At 36.2% G+C, this 13,875-nt stretch overlaps 1 protein-coding gene across 6 annotated transcripts in view; it reads left to right on the top strand.

Moving 5' to 3' along the window:
• Pds5b (PDS5 cohesin associated factor B) overlaps nt 1-13,875 on the top strand; it is a 151,842-nt gene that overhangs the window by 78,618 nt on the left and 59,349 nt on the right. For all 6 annotated transcript variants that reach the window (XM_075971459.1, XM_075971441.1, XM_075971432.1 and 3 more), the window contains exons 11-17: nt 134-279; nt 1,051-1,202; nt 1,562-1,675; nt 6,352-6,433; nt 8,332-8,380; nt 10,735-10,874; nt 13,641-13,756. In XM_075971459.1, the coding sequence (XP_075827574.1) occupies nt 134-279; nt 1,051-1,202; nt 1,562-1,675; nt 6,352-6,433; nt 8,332-8,380; nt 10,735-10,874; nt 13,641-13,756 (799 nt within the window). The remainder of the gene's footprint in view (nt 1-133; nt 280-1,050; nt 1,203-1,561; nt 1,676-6,351; nt 6,434-8,331; nt 8,381-10,734; nt 10,875-13,640; nt 13,757-13,875) is intronic.

Genomic DNA, 13,875 nt, shown 5'->3' with positions numbered 1-13,875 from the left:
TTGTCTTGAAATATTGAACATTCTACTTAGGGTTTACTTTTGCTGTGTTGATTTTCAAAGGCCTTTCCAATCTCCTAAAGCAATATGATAATTATTAAAAGTTTCATTTTAATCAGAAACTCTTACCTTTCAGAGTATCTTAAAGTGAGATCACACGACCCTGAAGAAGCTATTAGACATGATGTCATTGTGTCTATAGTAACAGCTGCCAAAAAGGATATTCTTCTTGTCAATGATCACTTACTTAATTTTGTAAGAGAGCGAACATTGGACAAACGGGTAAGTAGGAGAGTAGGTGAATCTTAGAGGGTTTTGTTTTATGTTGGTTATTTTATTTTTGAAACAATCTCTTTATATAGTCCTGGATATCCTGGAACTCTGTGTATAGACTAATCTGGTCTTGATCCCACAGAGATTTGCCTCATTGAGTGCTGGGATTAAAGATGTATAGTAACATGCTCAGCGGAGTTTTATTTTTAATACTTGAAGTTTAATGGTATTACATTTGAAAATACCTTTTCTTTCCTAAATAAATTATAAGTTGAAGCTCTCTGAGGTCCAGTATAAAGTAGGGTCTGTAAAATGAAGAGTTGAATGCTGATGTTCAGCCAGCTTTCTTTTTTCTTCCATCAGGGACCCTAGTCCGTGGGATGTTTCTATCTACATTGAGAGTGAGTTATTCTTTCTCAGTTAAGCTTGCCTGGAAACGCTCTTCACAAATGTGCCCAGTTTGTTTCCTTGGCAAGTCTAAATCTAGTGGGGTTGATGTTGAAGATTAACCAGCACACTATTCTAATGAATTTATGTAATGGAGGCTTTTTTCTTTTTGCTTTGTTTTTGATTTTGTTTTGTGTTTTTGGAGACAGGATCTCACTGTAGATCTAGCTATCCTGGAACTCACTGTATAGACCAGGCTAGTCTTGACTTCCAAAGAGATCTGCCTGCCTCTGTCTTTCAAGTACTGGAATTAAAGGTGTGTGCCACTGCACCCACTGGTAATAGGAGCATTTTTACCTTATAAAGAGACCTTTTATATGTGTTTATTTTAAGTGGAGAGTACGCAAAGAAGCCATGATGGGACTTGCCCAGATTTATAAGAAATATGCTTTACAGTCAGTAGCTGGCAAAGATGCTGCAAAACAGATATCCTGGGTCAAGGACAAGCTACTACATATATATTATCAGAACAGCATCGACGATCGGTAAGTCAGGGCCCATACACAGATGTGCTTTTCAGTTATTTGGTGAGTTTTTTATGTTATATACGTTCTTTCTTTGTGACTTTAAATACCCTCTTGTTTTCAGTTTTGGGCTAATGGAATGCATAGAGAGGCCTGGTGTAGCTTTCTGAACTTTCTTGTACAGATATGGGCATTTAGTCCTTGATACACAGATGGTTTTCAAGATGTAGGACTGTTGCAGACATAGAGTGCTAAGTTCTTCCTTTGAAATATATTTCTTCTCTACTCTCGAAAGAAGGGACTTACTTAATTTGTGATTTTTTTTTTTTACAGTTTTTATAATTAAACTTAGTATCCTTAAAGAGTCTTTTCTTTTATAGGTTACTTGTTGAACGGATCTTTGCTCAGTACATGGTTCCTCATAATTTGGAAACTACAGAACGGATGAAGTGCTTGTATTACTTGTATGCTACACTGGACTTGAATGCTGTGAAGTATGTCTCCAGTGTCATGCTGCTCTCTCTCTTTTGTAGTATATGAATTAGGCATGAGGGTGGGGCGTAAACCTTAAATATTTAATGCAAACTTTATAATAGTATAAGCATTGTTTAAAGGTTCAAAACACTAAATTGCTGGATTATTTCTTTTTCTTTTTAGAAAGTTCTGTCACCAACAGAAACAAAAACAGTTAAAGCTGGCTAGAGCTATTTGGCATGAAATCATTAAGGATTTGATTTTTCTTTCTCTCTAGATTTTCATGTTGATGGCATTTCAAGAAAGGTGATATACCTATTCCCCCACCCCCTCAGGTGTTAAAAAGGTCCACATTATGAAAATACTATCTTCCTACTCTTAACACGGTACTAATTTAAATTATTCTGTAGTGCAGTAGAGTACAAATTTCTGTGCTGTTTGTCCTCAACATAGTATTGCAGGTTAGCATTAGGGCAAGTCTCACAAATACATTTTTATCCCCATGTTTCATTCAGAAGTATCTTTGGATGTCTGGGAAGAGAATTGGCATTTTATATATAGTAGAGACACTGCTAATCTAACTGAATCCTATTAAGGCCTAGAGATTTCCTGTAGGTTTAGAAATTAATATTCATGATATTCCAGTTAACACAATTAGAGCTATTGAGGAGTAAGTGCTCTGAAATTGGAAGTTTAAGGATACTTGAAATTTGTAGTGGACTTTTGTCTTCATTTCCATAGTTACATGTGCTACTGTTATTTTAGATGGAGTTGTAGTTTGTGGTATATTTGGAGCTCTGGAATGTGTACCTTGTCTCTGCTTTTACGTTGCAACTGAAAAGTAGCAGCAGAAGTTTATGTTTTATTCAAGATAAGTGCAGTCATACAGAGCTATAAGTAGTAAGATAGTAGTAAGATAGCCAGGATTTGAAGTCAGTACTACTTGGTTGCAGCACTTAACTCTTTTTGGTTTTTCAAGACAGGGTTTCTCTGCAGCTTTGGTGCCTGTCCTGGGAACTAGCACTTGTAGACCAGGCTGGCCTCGAACTCACAGAGATCTGCCTGCCTCTGCCTCCCGAGTGCTGGAATTAAAGGCGTGTGTCACCACTGCCCGGCTCAACAGCACTTAACTCTTTAACTACAAGAGACAACATATATACTACTGTTTTATTTAATTTTACTATGTTGGAAATTTTTTTCAAAGTGGAATGCACTCTCAAATTGTTTTCTTTTAGTTTAGTTGCTCATTCTTTTCCTTAGTATGCACTTGATAGCCTGTTAGAATGGTGAAGTATGATTGACATGTGTCATCTTAGAACAGGTGTTAGACATCTCAGTAAATCTGGCCTTTACCAAATACTATGTCACAGTAAATTAATAAAGATAGCTTTAAGTAAGAATCTAGAAGTAGCACTCAGAGATCCTATGTGAGAAACTCAAGACTGTATATATTTATTTTATTTTATGAGAAAGCCAGGTATAGAAGGAATCATGTTCAAGAAGCAACAAAAACTTCAGTTATTTCTGTAAATCTAAATTACAAAAGATTATGAAAGTTTGACTTTAGAAGGAAGAAGTGGGGAGCATGTGGACTGGGACTTATTTAGCACACTCATTGCAGTCATGTTCATTCTTACAAGTATCCAAGAACCCTTCCCTGCATAGCACAGAGGTCTTCAGGACCGTTCTATACTGCCCACTGTTGGGATTGGTCAATGCCATGCCTTTATATGGGAGGGAAGTTAATATGGCCAGATAACACATAAAAGATAGGCAAGAAATAAACATTAATGTCTTTTTTAAAAAAAAGATTTATTTATTTATTATGCATACAACATTTTGCCTCCATGTATGTCTGCAGGCCAGAAGAGGGCTCCAGATCTCATTATAGATGGTTGTGAGCCACCATGTGGTTGCTGGGACTTGAACTCAGGTCCTCTGGAAGAACAGTCAATGCTCTTAACCACTGAGCCATCTCTCCAGCCCTCTAAGTTTTTTTTTTTAATCATATAAACACTAGGACAGAAATGTCAGCTGGTTGATACATTTGTCAGGTGTAGATAGAAAAAAATTGATAATCATCCCTACAAAAAAACTTCCGAATATGTGTATAGCTTTTAAATTTAAGGGAGGAAAGATAATTGGTGAGATGTTAATGCCAGAAATAGAAATGAAAAGAAGAAAATACCTGTAAGTAAGAAGAGTTTATAAATAGCAGTCACACACTAAACAGAAACTACTTTTTACTGAAATTTCAGTGTACTTTATTGAATTAGAAAGTGAAGCAATCATTTTTAAGAGATGTGCTGTGAAGTAATACCACTAAAAAGTAGGAGAAAAAACCTATTTGGACTATTGCATAAGGGTTTTAATTTTAGAAAAACGGTTTATGAATGATATTTAACTGTTGAAGTATTCAAGGTAGGTATTATTTAAAAGTGGCTTTTATTGTTGACTTTGTGAAACTAGCTGATCATCTACATTACCATAATTTTTAGAACAATTTATATTCATCTGTGTTACTTCCCAAAACTTCTATTTTTTCTTAAGTTTGATAATAACAAAGACCACATATATGCGAGTGATGTAGCCTGGTGATAGTTAAGGTGACCATGAGTGTATCCTCCAACTCTTTTATCCTGTCTTCCTTAAAGAGATGTACTGCAGTCTTTTTTTTTTTCTCTATTGAAAACAGCTTTAAACTACTCGTATGTATGATGTATGTATTTCCTTTAATCACTTATTTTTGCACATTATGCAGATAGGATTATCATATGTATAATCTTCAGGGATGTTTTTCACTCTTTTTATCTTGTTTTTAAACAGAGTCTTAACTTTGTAGCTCAGGCTGGCCTGGAACTCACAGAGATCTGCCTGCCACATCCTTCTGAGTGCTGGGATTGTCACCCCATTGCCTTCTGTTATCCCCTTTTTACTTACTTGAGATTCTTCCCATCAGGACAATAAGTATGGGCAGGTTATTTTGTTATTTAATACTTCAATTAAAATTCTTATTTTCTTAAATACATTGTAATATAAATTCTTAGTGGGGGTTATTTTTTTAAAATATTTCAGCTATGATTATAGTGGTTTTAGAATTTCTTATGATTTCATATTTAAGTGGTAATATCCTAGATTACATAATTTCATCTGTTTTAACTCTATAATAAAGTTTCAGTGTGGTCTTTTCAAAGTTGGAAATCATGATTTTTCTAGCAAATAGAGTTTGGAATTCAGAAGTAATTTCTCAGACTGTTTTTTTGAAAGTCTTTATTTATGCAACTCATGCTTTGTTTTAGATTTTCATAGTTCTCTGGTAAGTGATCATTTTGCTTTCAGCTAGCTTATAAGTTTACATTGATTAGTAATGCAGTGAAACATGGTGGAACTTTGATATTCAAAAATAGTAAAACGTCACTACTTAATTTTTTTTTTTTTTTTTTTTTCGAGACAGGGTTTCTCTGTGGTTTTGGAACCTGTCCTGGAACTAGCTCTTGTAGACCAGGCTGGTCTCAAACTCACAGAGATCCACCTGCCTCTGCCTCCCTAGTGCTGGGATTAAAGGCGTGCGCCACCACCGCCCGGCACTACTTAAAATTTAAGTTGTCCAAAAGTGAAAATGTTCCAGTACTCTTACTGTTAGCAAGTTCCCAAGTTTAAAGTAGGGTGTGTTCTTTAAAAAACAAAACAAAAACCTGAAAGGCATTTCCACAACATTAATAAAGAGGACACTGGAGATACTAAATAAAGTGTCATTTCTGTCCAAGGGAAGGCTTGTTTATATGCTTCTGCTTTTTGTCACTGTTGTCAGTGCTTCACATATGTGTGGTATCGGAAGTGTAGATGATTGACTGTAAGCGGTGAAGTCAGTGAAGTCTTTTCAGTTGTACCCAATTCCTTTGCAGTTTATGAGGGCCTGAGTTTAGGTTCCCAGAACTCATGGAATAGGCCTGGTGCATAGCAGTGGTTGGATGAGACATGCTAGCCTAAATCACTTGGGAGACATCTAGGACAATCAGAGACCCTGTCTCAAACAAAAGAAGGAAGGTGCCCAAAGAATGACCCTTGAGGTTGTCTTCTGACCTACACACACACACGGGCAGCTAGCACACATGAACATACATACATATTCCTGTACATAGATACAGACAAAGTAAATTGATGTAAAATACTTTTTAATAAAATTTCATTAGAAATATGTGGTGCTAAAGCTCTTAACAATGTAGTTATCAGGAAGACATATTCATAACAGATAATTTCAACTTGAAGTTTACATATAATGGGATAAATAATTCACAGACACATGTACCCTTTTTCTCATGGGTCTTATCCTTCAGCTTTCCTTAGATTACTATCACCTATTACAAGACAGAACTTGGTCAGGTCTTCATTTAGTTATTAGGTTTATATTTCTTTATTCTTCTCAGTCCTACTTCTTTAAAGCTTTAAGTAGGACATTAAGCTCCATTTAATCTATCTTTATACAAAGTCAAATGAGCATCACAAATCCCTGCCTAATGGCCTTGCTGCTACTATCCCATTTGAGTCTTTGCCCCTGGGTTGCCAGTTATTTAATCTATGAATTTTACATCATTTCTCCTGTCTTGCTTTTACCTCCCCCTCTTTTATTAGAATTAATTGTTTGATTATCCTGAAAGGACTTTTATTCTGTTTTGTATGTTTTTGTGTTTTTCAGAGCATTAAATGAAATGTGGAAATGTCAAAATTTACTCCGACACCAAGTAAAAGATTTGCTTGATTTAATTAAACAACCTAAAGTAAGTTAAATTTTAAAGAAATAATTTTAGAAAGTTTGTATAATTACCATAATTAAGCTTAATATCTTTATATGTTTACTTAGAATGAATATTCTGGTAATAGCACATAATAAGTATGTGGTATTCTGTGTGTGTGTGTGTATAGGCTTGAGAACAGTCCCAAGTGTTTTTCCTCAGTAATGTGTATATTTTGTTTTTTGTGAGCCTTGTTTTGATTTGAGGCAGGGTCTCTGATCTGGAAATTGCCCGGTAGCTTGCTGGCCATTGAGCCCTATATCTACTTGTCTTCACCTTCCACTGGGCGTAACAGCCTGTGCCACTATGCCTAGCTTGTTATGTGTGTTCTATGAATCAAATGAAGATTTTAGTTTGCTAACTGACGTATCTTTCCAGTCCCTGAAATTGTGGTATTCACCCAGCAAATACATATTTTATTTAGGGGCATTTAGAATGAGTCTAAGCCCCTCCCTTTTTGAAAATGTTACTAATTTAGAAAGTGTATCTAGTCATTTTAAATTACATTCAGGGAAAACAAATTAGTGAGTTTTTATTATTAGTTCAAAGTTGTTTTCTTTGACCTCCTTCCATCACACGCACCTCATATGTGTAGGGCAGAAATGAGTAGTTAAGTGTTGTTTCATCCATGGAGAGAAAATTTTCTTAGTTGCTTGCTTAACAATCTGTTTAGCAGAGGTTATTTTTTTTTTTTTTAGTGATTATTGTGACTCTCACTTGTTTTTTTAAAAACTTCTGTGACAGTGAAGTTTTTTTTTTTGTTTTGTTTTTATGAGACAGGATTTCTCTGTGTCTATCCTCTCTGGCTATTCTTTTTTTTTTTTTTTTTTTTTTTTGATTTTTCGAGACAGGGTTTCTCTGTAGCTTTTGGTTCCTGTCCTGGAACTAGCTCTTGTAGACCAGACTGGCCTCGAACTCACAGAGATCCGCCTGCCTCTGCCTCCCGAGTGCTGGGATTAAAGGCGTGCGCCACCACCGCCCGGCCTCTCTGGCTATTCTTGAACTTGCTCACTCAGTAAGCCAGGCTGACCTCGAACTCACAGAGATCCACCCGCTACTGCCTTCAGAGTACTGGGATCAAAGGTGCGTGCCACTGCTGCTGCAGCCACTAGGCCCATTTTGTTTTTTTAAGACAGGGTCTTACTACGAAGCCTTTGTTGGCTTGAAACTTGACATGTAGATTGTGCTGTCTTGGAACACACAGATATCTGCCTTTGGCCTCCTGAGTCATGGGATTAAAGGCAAGCACTACTATGCCTGGCACCTTTTTATTTTTTATTGAATGTAATTTAACCTTTTTTTCTATGGTCATTGAGTATATTGAACCTGTTGGGATCTATTCAATAATAGACAACTTAAACTTTACTTTAGTGGCTTCTACTGTCAGTAGGCATGGGTTTCAGTGTTACAGTGCTGGAAGACAGCATACTTCCATTAGCCAGAAGCCTCTGGATGTTCTTCTCTTTGTTATCTAACTTTTTATTCATTTACCTGGTGGGTAAATATGCAGAAGCTTTACTGAAGTATGGAGTGTTCTTTATTCACATGGATAGCATTAGTCTGGATTTTAGAAACCATTGAAGTCTTACGAGGATCCAGGCAGTATGTTAGGAGCTTAGATCAGGTGTTAAGTGACTCATTTGCAAACAAACATGCCTGCTTTTGAGACTCTCACTATGGAGCTGCTCTTTCCTGCCCATTGATTGAAACTTAGCATCATCACATGGCTTTTGTATTTTTCACTCCACCCATTTATCTAGGATTTAAAAATAGCTAAAGAAAGATACAACCATGGGGAGCATGTGGGTCTGGAGAGTTGTTGAAGGTGCCTGTGGATTCTTCTTAGGGAATTTTAATTGTATGTTTTTGTATGTGATTTACAGACAGATGCCAGTGTGAAGGCCATATTTTCCAAAGTGATGGTTATTACAAGTAAGTTGTTTTAAATCTTTTTTAAAGTTTAAAAGTTAATTGAAGGTTTTATGTAATTATGTTAGATTGTGGTAATCTAAGAAATTATTAGTGTTTTTGTTTGTTATATAGTTTGTTATTTAGTTCTCCTTTTTCTCTTCGATTTTCATTTGTTTTGTGTGCTATCCAGATTTTAAAATTTTCTTTAGTGCCTTACATGAGAAAGCTTGAGAAATAATATATACATTTATTTTTGAGACTTACTACACGAAATTAATTGTTAACGTTGGGTCTGTGCCTTGTTTCCTCCTCTGTTGTCAGTCTCTGGCATTAGTTGCTTTTCCCCTCACCTCAGTGGTCATTGTGTATTGACAAGATAATCGGGAACACCTGGTAGAGTGGTTGTACTAGGCAATAATGAAGAGGTCGTAGGCAGAGCTAAATACTTCAGCTGCATTAGAACTAACACCAAGACACTAAAGAAAACAGTGACTTTGTCTTGTTGTTCACTTCAGTCCTCCATTTTGAAGAAAGCATTCAGAACTAGGTCTCATTGAGTAGAGCAACCTCAGCCAGCCCTTTTTTTGTAGCTCAGCAGCTTCCAGGCTTGTCCTCTGCAGTTGGTTGTGGGTGCTGACCTCTGGAGAACCTCGTTCTCTGTTGTCTTTCTAATTTTTTAGTATCTATCAAAAAACGAAAGTCTTTTCTAGATTCTGTTTTCAGGAATGCTAGTATCCAGAAGATGTTAATACAGTGAGAGGGGAAAAAAAAAATAAAGGATTCTTATGCATTTTGCTGGGCAAAGGTGGCACACACCTTTAATTCCTCTACTCGAGAGGCAGAGGCAGACGGATCTCTGTAAGTTCAAGGCCAGCCTGGTCTACAAGAGCTAGTTCCAGGACAGGCTCCAAAAGCTACAGAGAAACCCTGTCTCAAAAAAAATAAAATGCTGAATTTTTTTTGGGGGGGGGGTGTTGCTATATTCTCTGTCACAATCCTTTATTTTATTTTTCTAAAGAATAAGTCTGGGCTGGAGAGATGGCTCAGAGGGTAAGAGCATTGCCTGCTCTTCCAAAGGTCCTGAATTCAATTCCCAGCAACCACATGGTGGCTCACAACCATCTGTAATGGGGTCTTGTGTCCTCTTCTGGCCTGCAGGTATACACACAGACAGAATATTGTATACATAATAAATAAATAAATATTTAAAAAAAGAATAGGTCTTAATATGGTGCCTAACTATGATAAAGAGGCTCTTAAATGACCATTTCTAAAATTAACAACACTATTAAATCTTCAGTACTTTCAAATTCTAGTGAATTGCTAATTTGGAACATAGTAAAGTTCTACACTAGAACTTTTAAGAAACCTTGTCCCCAGGTGCTGTCTGCCTAAATTTATGTTATGCAGATAATTGTCTTTTATAAGTCATCATGTTTATTTATTTTTGAGACAGGATCTTACCATATAGCCTTGACTGGCCTGAATTCACTTCATAGACCAGACTGGCCTTGAACTCAGAAATTTACCTGCTTCTGCCTTTCAAGTGTTGGGATTAACAGTTTGTGCCACCAAGCCAGATTTCTTTTCACTCTATTTTTTTCTTGTATATAGAGGCATGAAAAGGTTATATATCAAATGTTTATTATGACTAGTACAGTTTGGTATTCTTACCACAGGCAGTGATTAGTCATTTTTTTCCAAAACTTAAGGATTTTCAGAATTGTATGTTAATTTGAAGGATAAGTTTACTGTTGTCACATTTAATATATTTATAGTTTCTTATACTAGTTAGCCTAATCTAGTTTTTTCTAAGCAATTTTTTTCTAATGCTGGTTAAGGTCAGCATTTCCTTAGCTGCAGGAGCTATGAGGCACATGGTAGAAGAGTGCTGTGGTGGTTTCTATAGTGACCCTTTCTTGCCAGTAGGACATAACCTAGCAGTCACACCGGGATAGTTTGCCCAGTGTCCGTCGGTATCACATGCTGCATGTCTGTATGGATAAACGGTGTACAAGGAGATACAGAATGTAATTAACTGTCCCCTCTTAATGGACTCCTGCAGGACAGTGTACGCAGTGTCTTAAGGAACAGATGATGGTTCTACTTAGGTTGACACTTAGTGTCTTCAAATACTATAATGGGCTCCTTAGAAAGAGCTTGTGCTCCCCCTGCAAGCAGATCTTCACTTGGATACTTTTTCATATTTTCTCCAAAGCAGATTTCTCTCCCAAATTTTCAGTATAGATGATGCTTCACAATTTAAACTAAGGGCAGTTTGTAGATAAGGACTATTAATTAGAATTACAAAATAGAAAGTACTTTTCTTTCAAAAATTAGTTTGAGACATTATGAAACTTTATTTTTATTTTAAGGAAATTTGCCAGATCCTGGTAAGGCACAGGATTTCATGAAGAAATTCACACAAGTGTTGGAGGATGATGAGAAAATACGGAAACAGCTGGAAAACCTTGTTAGCCCCACATGCTCCTGCAAGCAGGCTGAAGGCTGTGTGGTAAGGGGGAGCATGGGGAGCACCTGTGTGGAGACACACACAGGATTCTCTCAGTATATCTGCTTTATCTTTATAAAAGGAATTTATGTTTATTTCAATTTAGAAAATGTTAAATAAAAATTCAGATAAATTATAGTCCTTCTGCAGGGACAGTTGCCATTAGCATTTTCATATATGTCCTTTCAAAATGAAATCTTGTCATATATGAATTTTATATGTTGCATTTTTGTTAAGTTTGGGTATCCGTCCCATCCCGTCCCCCCCCCCACACACACACACACAGGGTTTCTCTGTGTATTAGCCCTGACTGTCCTGGACTTTGTTTTGTAACTCAGGCTGGCCTCGAACTCACAGAGGTCCACCTGCTTCTGCCTCCTGAGTACTGGGATTAAAGGTATGTGTCACCACATCCCACTCATTAATTTTTTATTGTGTATTTCATAGTTCATAGCATGCTATTCATATGCATTGTAGCTTACTGAATACTAACATTCTGGAGCTTTCCCACTTCTTTCTTTTGCAGTGAGGTCTTGATGCCCCGATTAGAACAGAGGCTTTAGTTTCATACCTGTCAGGGACCAGCCTCGACAAAAACGTCTCTCGCCAGGGTAGGGGCATTGGGATTTAGAATATAAGGAAAGAATATGAAGATGGGAAAATAATAGAATGGAAAAACGGAATAGTACTGGGAGGGAGTTCCAGTGAATACTGAAATCGCTCACATTTAATTTTCAATTACTTAACATATCCTGACCCAATAAGATACTATTAAGATAAAAAACTGCATTAACATGATACAAGGAAATGAACAGACCAGTTGAAGGTTGCAGACTACATTCATAGTTAAACATTCTGTTGCTAGAACAAAACAAGTCATGATCACACCCTTTACCAAAACATTCTGTAAGCAAACCACTCCCTGGGTGAAATCCAGTGTTATCTCCAAAAGACAACTGGAATTTAGTTGAATCCTTAGACTTTTGTTTGAGGTAGAAACATAGCTACTTCTCTATTCCTGAAATGCTAGGTCTGGCTATTAGCTACAACTATTGATAATAACCTTGAGAGAGCAGAACTCTCTGTCCTGAATCTAGGTGGGACATTTGTTTGAGGTAGAAACACAATAACCTTGAAGCAACAGAGGTTACCTCTAATTCTCTGACCTTTGGTCAAGGTGGAAATAGGCTCACATTTTTGGGCCTCCATACATACTTATGCCTCTGGCTCCTCCATGTAATACCTTCATAGCTGATTATTTTTACACATCGTGATTCCTACAGATTTTTAGAAGTCTTATCACATGGGTTTAAAGGTACATTTTTAATGCCTTTAACATGTATTTCTCAATCATAATGTTGTCCACTCATTGTTAGAAACAAAGCACAAGTAAAACTAAACATAAAGTTATTTTGATAGGAATTGTATTTTTTATTTGCCTAGTTTCTGATCATCTTTCTCCTTCAAGTTTTTTTTAATCATTTGTATTTCTTTTCTGAGTTGAATGTTTATAATCTACCTATTTTTATAGAATATTTTTTTTTATCTTGCAACTGGTTAGTTTGTGATATGTCATTTTAGGTTGCAATTTATTTTTCGTCAGCTGTATTTTGCCCTTTTGTTTCGTTTGTGATGTCCCTTTTATATTATGATTTCTATTTTTGTCTAGCCATGGATAATTTTATATGGCTCTTGGGTTTTGTTTTTGGTGTCTTGATCATAAAATTTTATTTGATTGCAAGTTACAATAGTTCATGTTAATTATCAGCTTGACCTGGTCTCTGGGCTTATATGTGAGGTATTATCTTGATTATTTGAGGTCGGAAGATGTACCCATTTGTGGGTGGTGCCTGCCAAGGGAAGGCACCCTGAAAGATGGGGGAAGAGCTGAGCACTAGTATGCATGCATTCATTGTTCTCTGTTCCTGATTATGGATGTGATCTGACCAGCTCCTTCCAGCTCAATTGTGTCCTTTGATGTGATTGGCTATAGCTTGGGAACTGTTAGCCAAAATAAATTCTCTCCCTCTTAAGTTGTTTTTGTTAGGATAAAATACCCATGTAAGACATGTTACAAATATTTATTCAAATATTTATTAGTGTTTTGCACTCATATATTGATGCATTTTGAAAAAGATGATTTTTGGCTCTTTCTTGGGTAGGCTGAATGAGAATCTTCAGAATGATGTCTAGCAATTTAATTAAATTCTCTTTGTTAATTTTGCTTGTTGGTTTGTCTCTCCACCTTCGATTTTACTCTTATATTTTTATTCTTTTGAACTTCATTTGTTCATTTTTCGAGACAGGATTTGGAGCCTGTCCTGGAACTTGCTCTATAGAACAGGCTGGCCTTGAGCTCACAAAGATTCTCTAAAATGCTGGGATTAAAGGCATGCCCGTGCACCCCCACTGCCTGGCTTTTTGTAATTTATGACATGAGATAGGAATCAAACCTTGTTTTTACTCAAAATATCTGTTCAGTTTTTTTTATTGTTATATTGGATAATGTACATCTTATTTGCTTGTTAATAATAATGTACATCTTTGCTTAGAATGTTAATAATAATGTACATCATTGCTTAGAATGTTAATAATTATAATAATGTACATCTTATTTACTTAGAATGTATTCAATGCTTTGTTTTTGTTAGTTTCTCTAAATTTGTGTTTTCCAGCACCAGTACTACAGAATGTTGTAGGTTCTTAACATTTTGAAGTTATTTTATGTTTGAATATATTTTTGTAATTATTTACAAATCTGCATTTCAGCGTGAAATAACTAAGAAGTTGGGCAACCCTAAACAGCCTACAAATCCTTTCTTGGAAATGATCAAGTTTCTCTTGGAGAGAATAGCACCTGTACACATAGATACTGAGTCTATCAGGTATTTGTCCTTAAAAATGTTAAGGTTTCTTAGTGTTTTCCCAGTCGTGCATTTAGTAGGTCAATGGCAGTCAGCAAACCAGCTGCTTATCTGTGTTTGTGCAGTCCATATACACTGCA

This window comes from Microtus pennsylvanicus, chromosome 1, assembly GCF_037038515.1.
Source record: "Microtus pennsylvanicus isolate mMicPen1 chromosome 1, mMicPen1.hap1, whole genome shotgun sequence".
Lineage (NCBI taxonomy): Eukaryota > Metazoa > Chordata > Mammalia > Rodentia > Cricetidae > Microtus > Microtus pennsylvanicus.
Note: the sequence above shows the minus strand (reverse complement) of the source record. Positions and strands in the feature narration are given on the sequence as shown.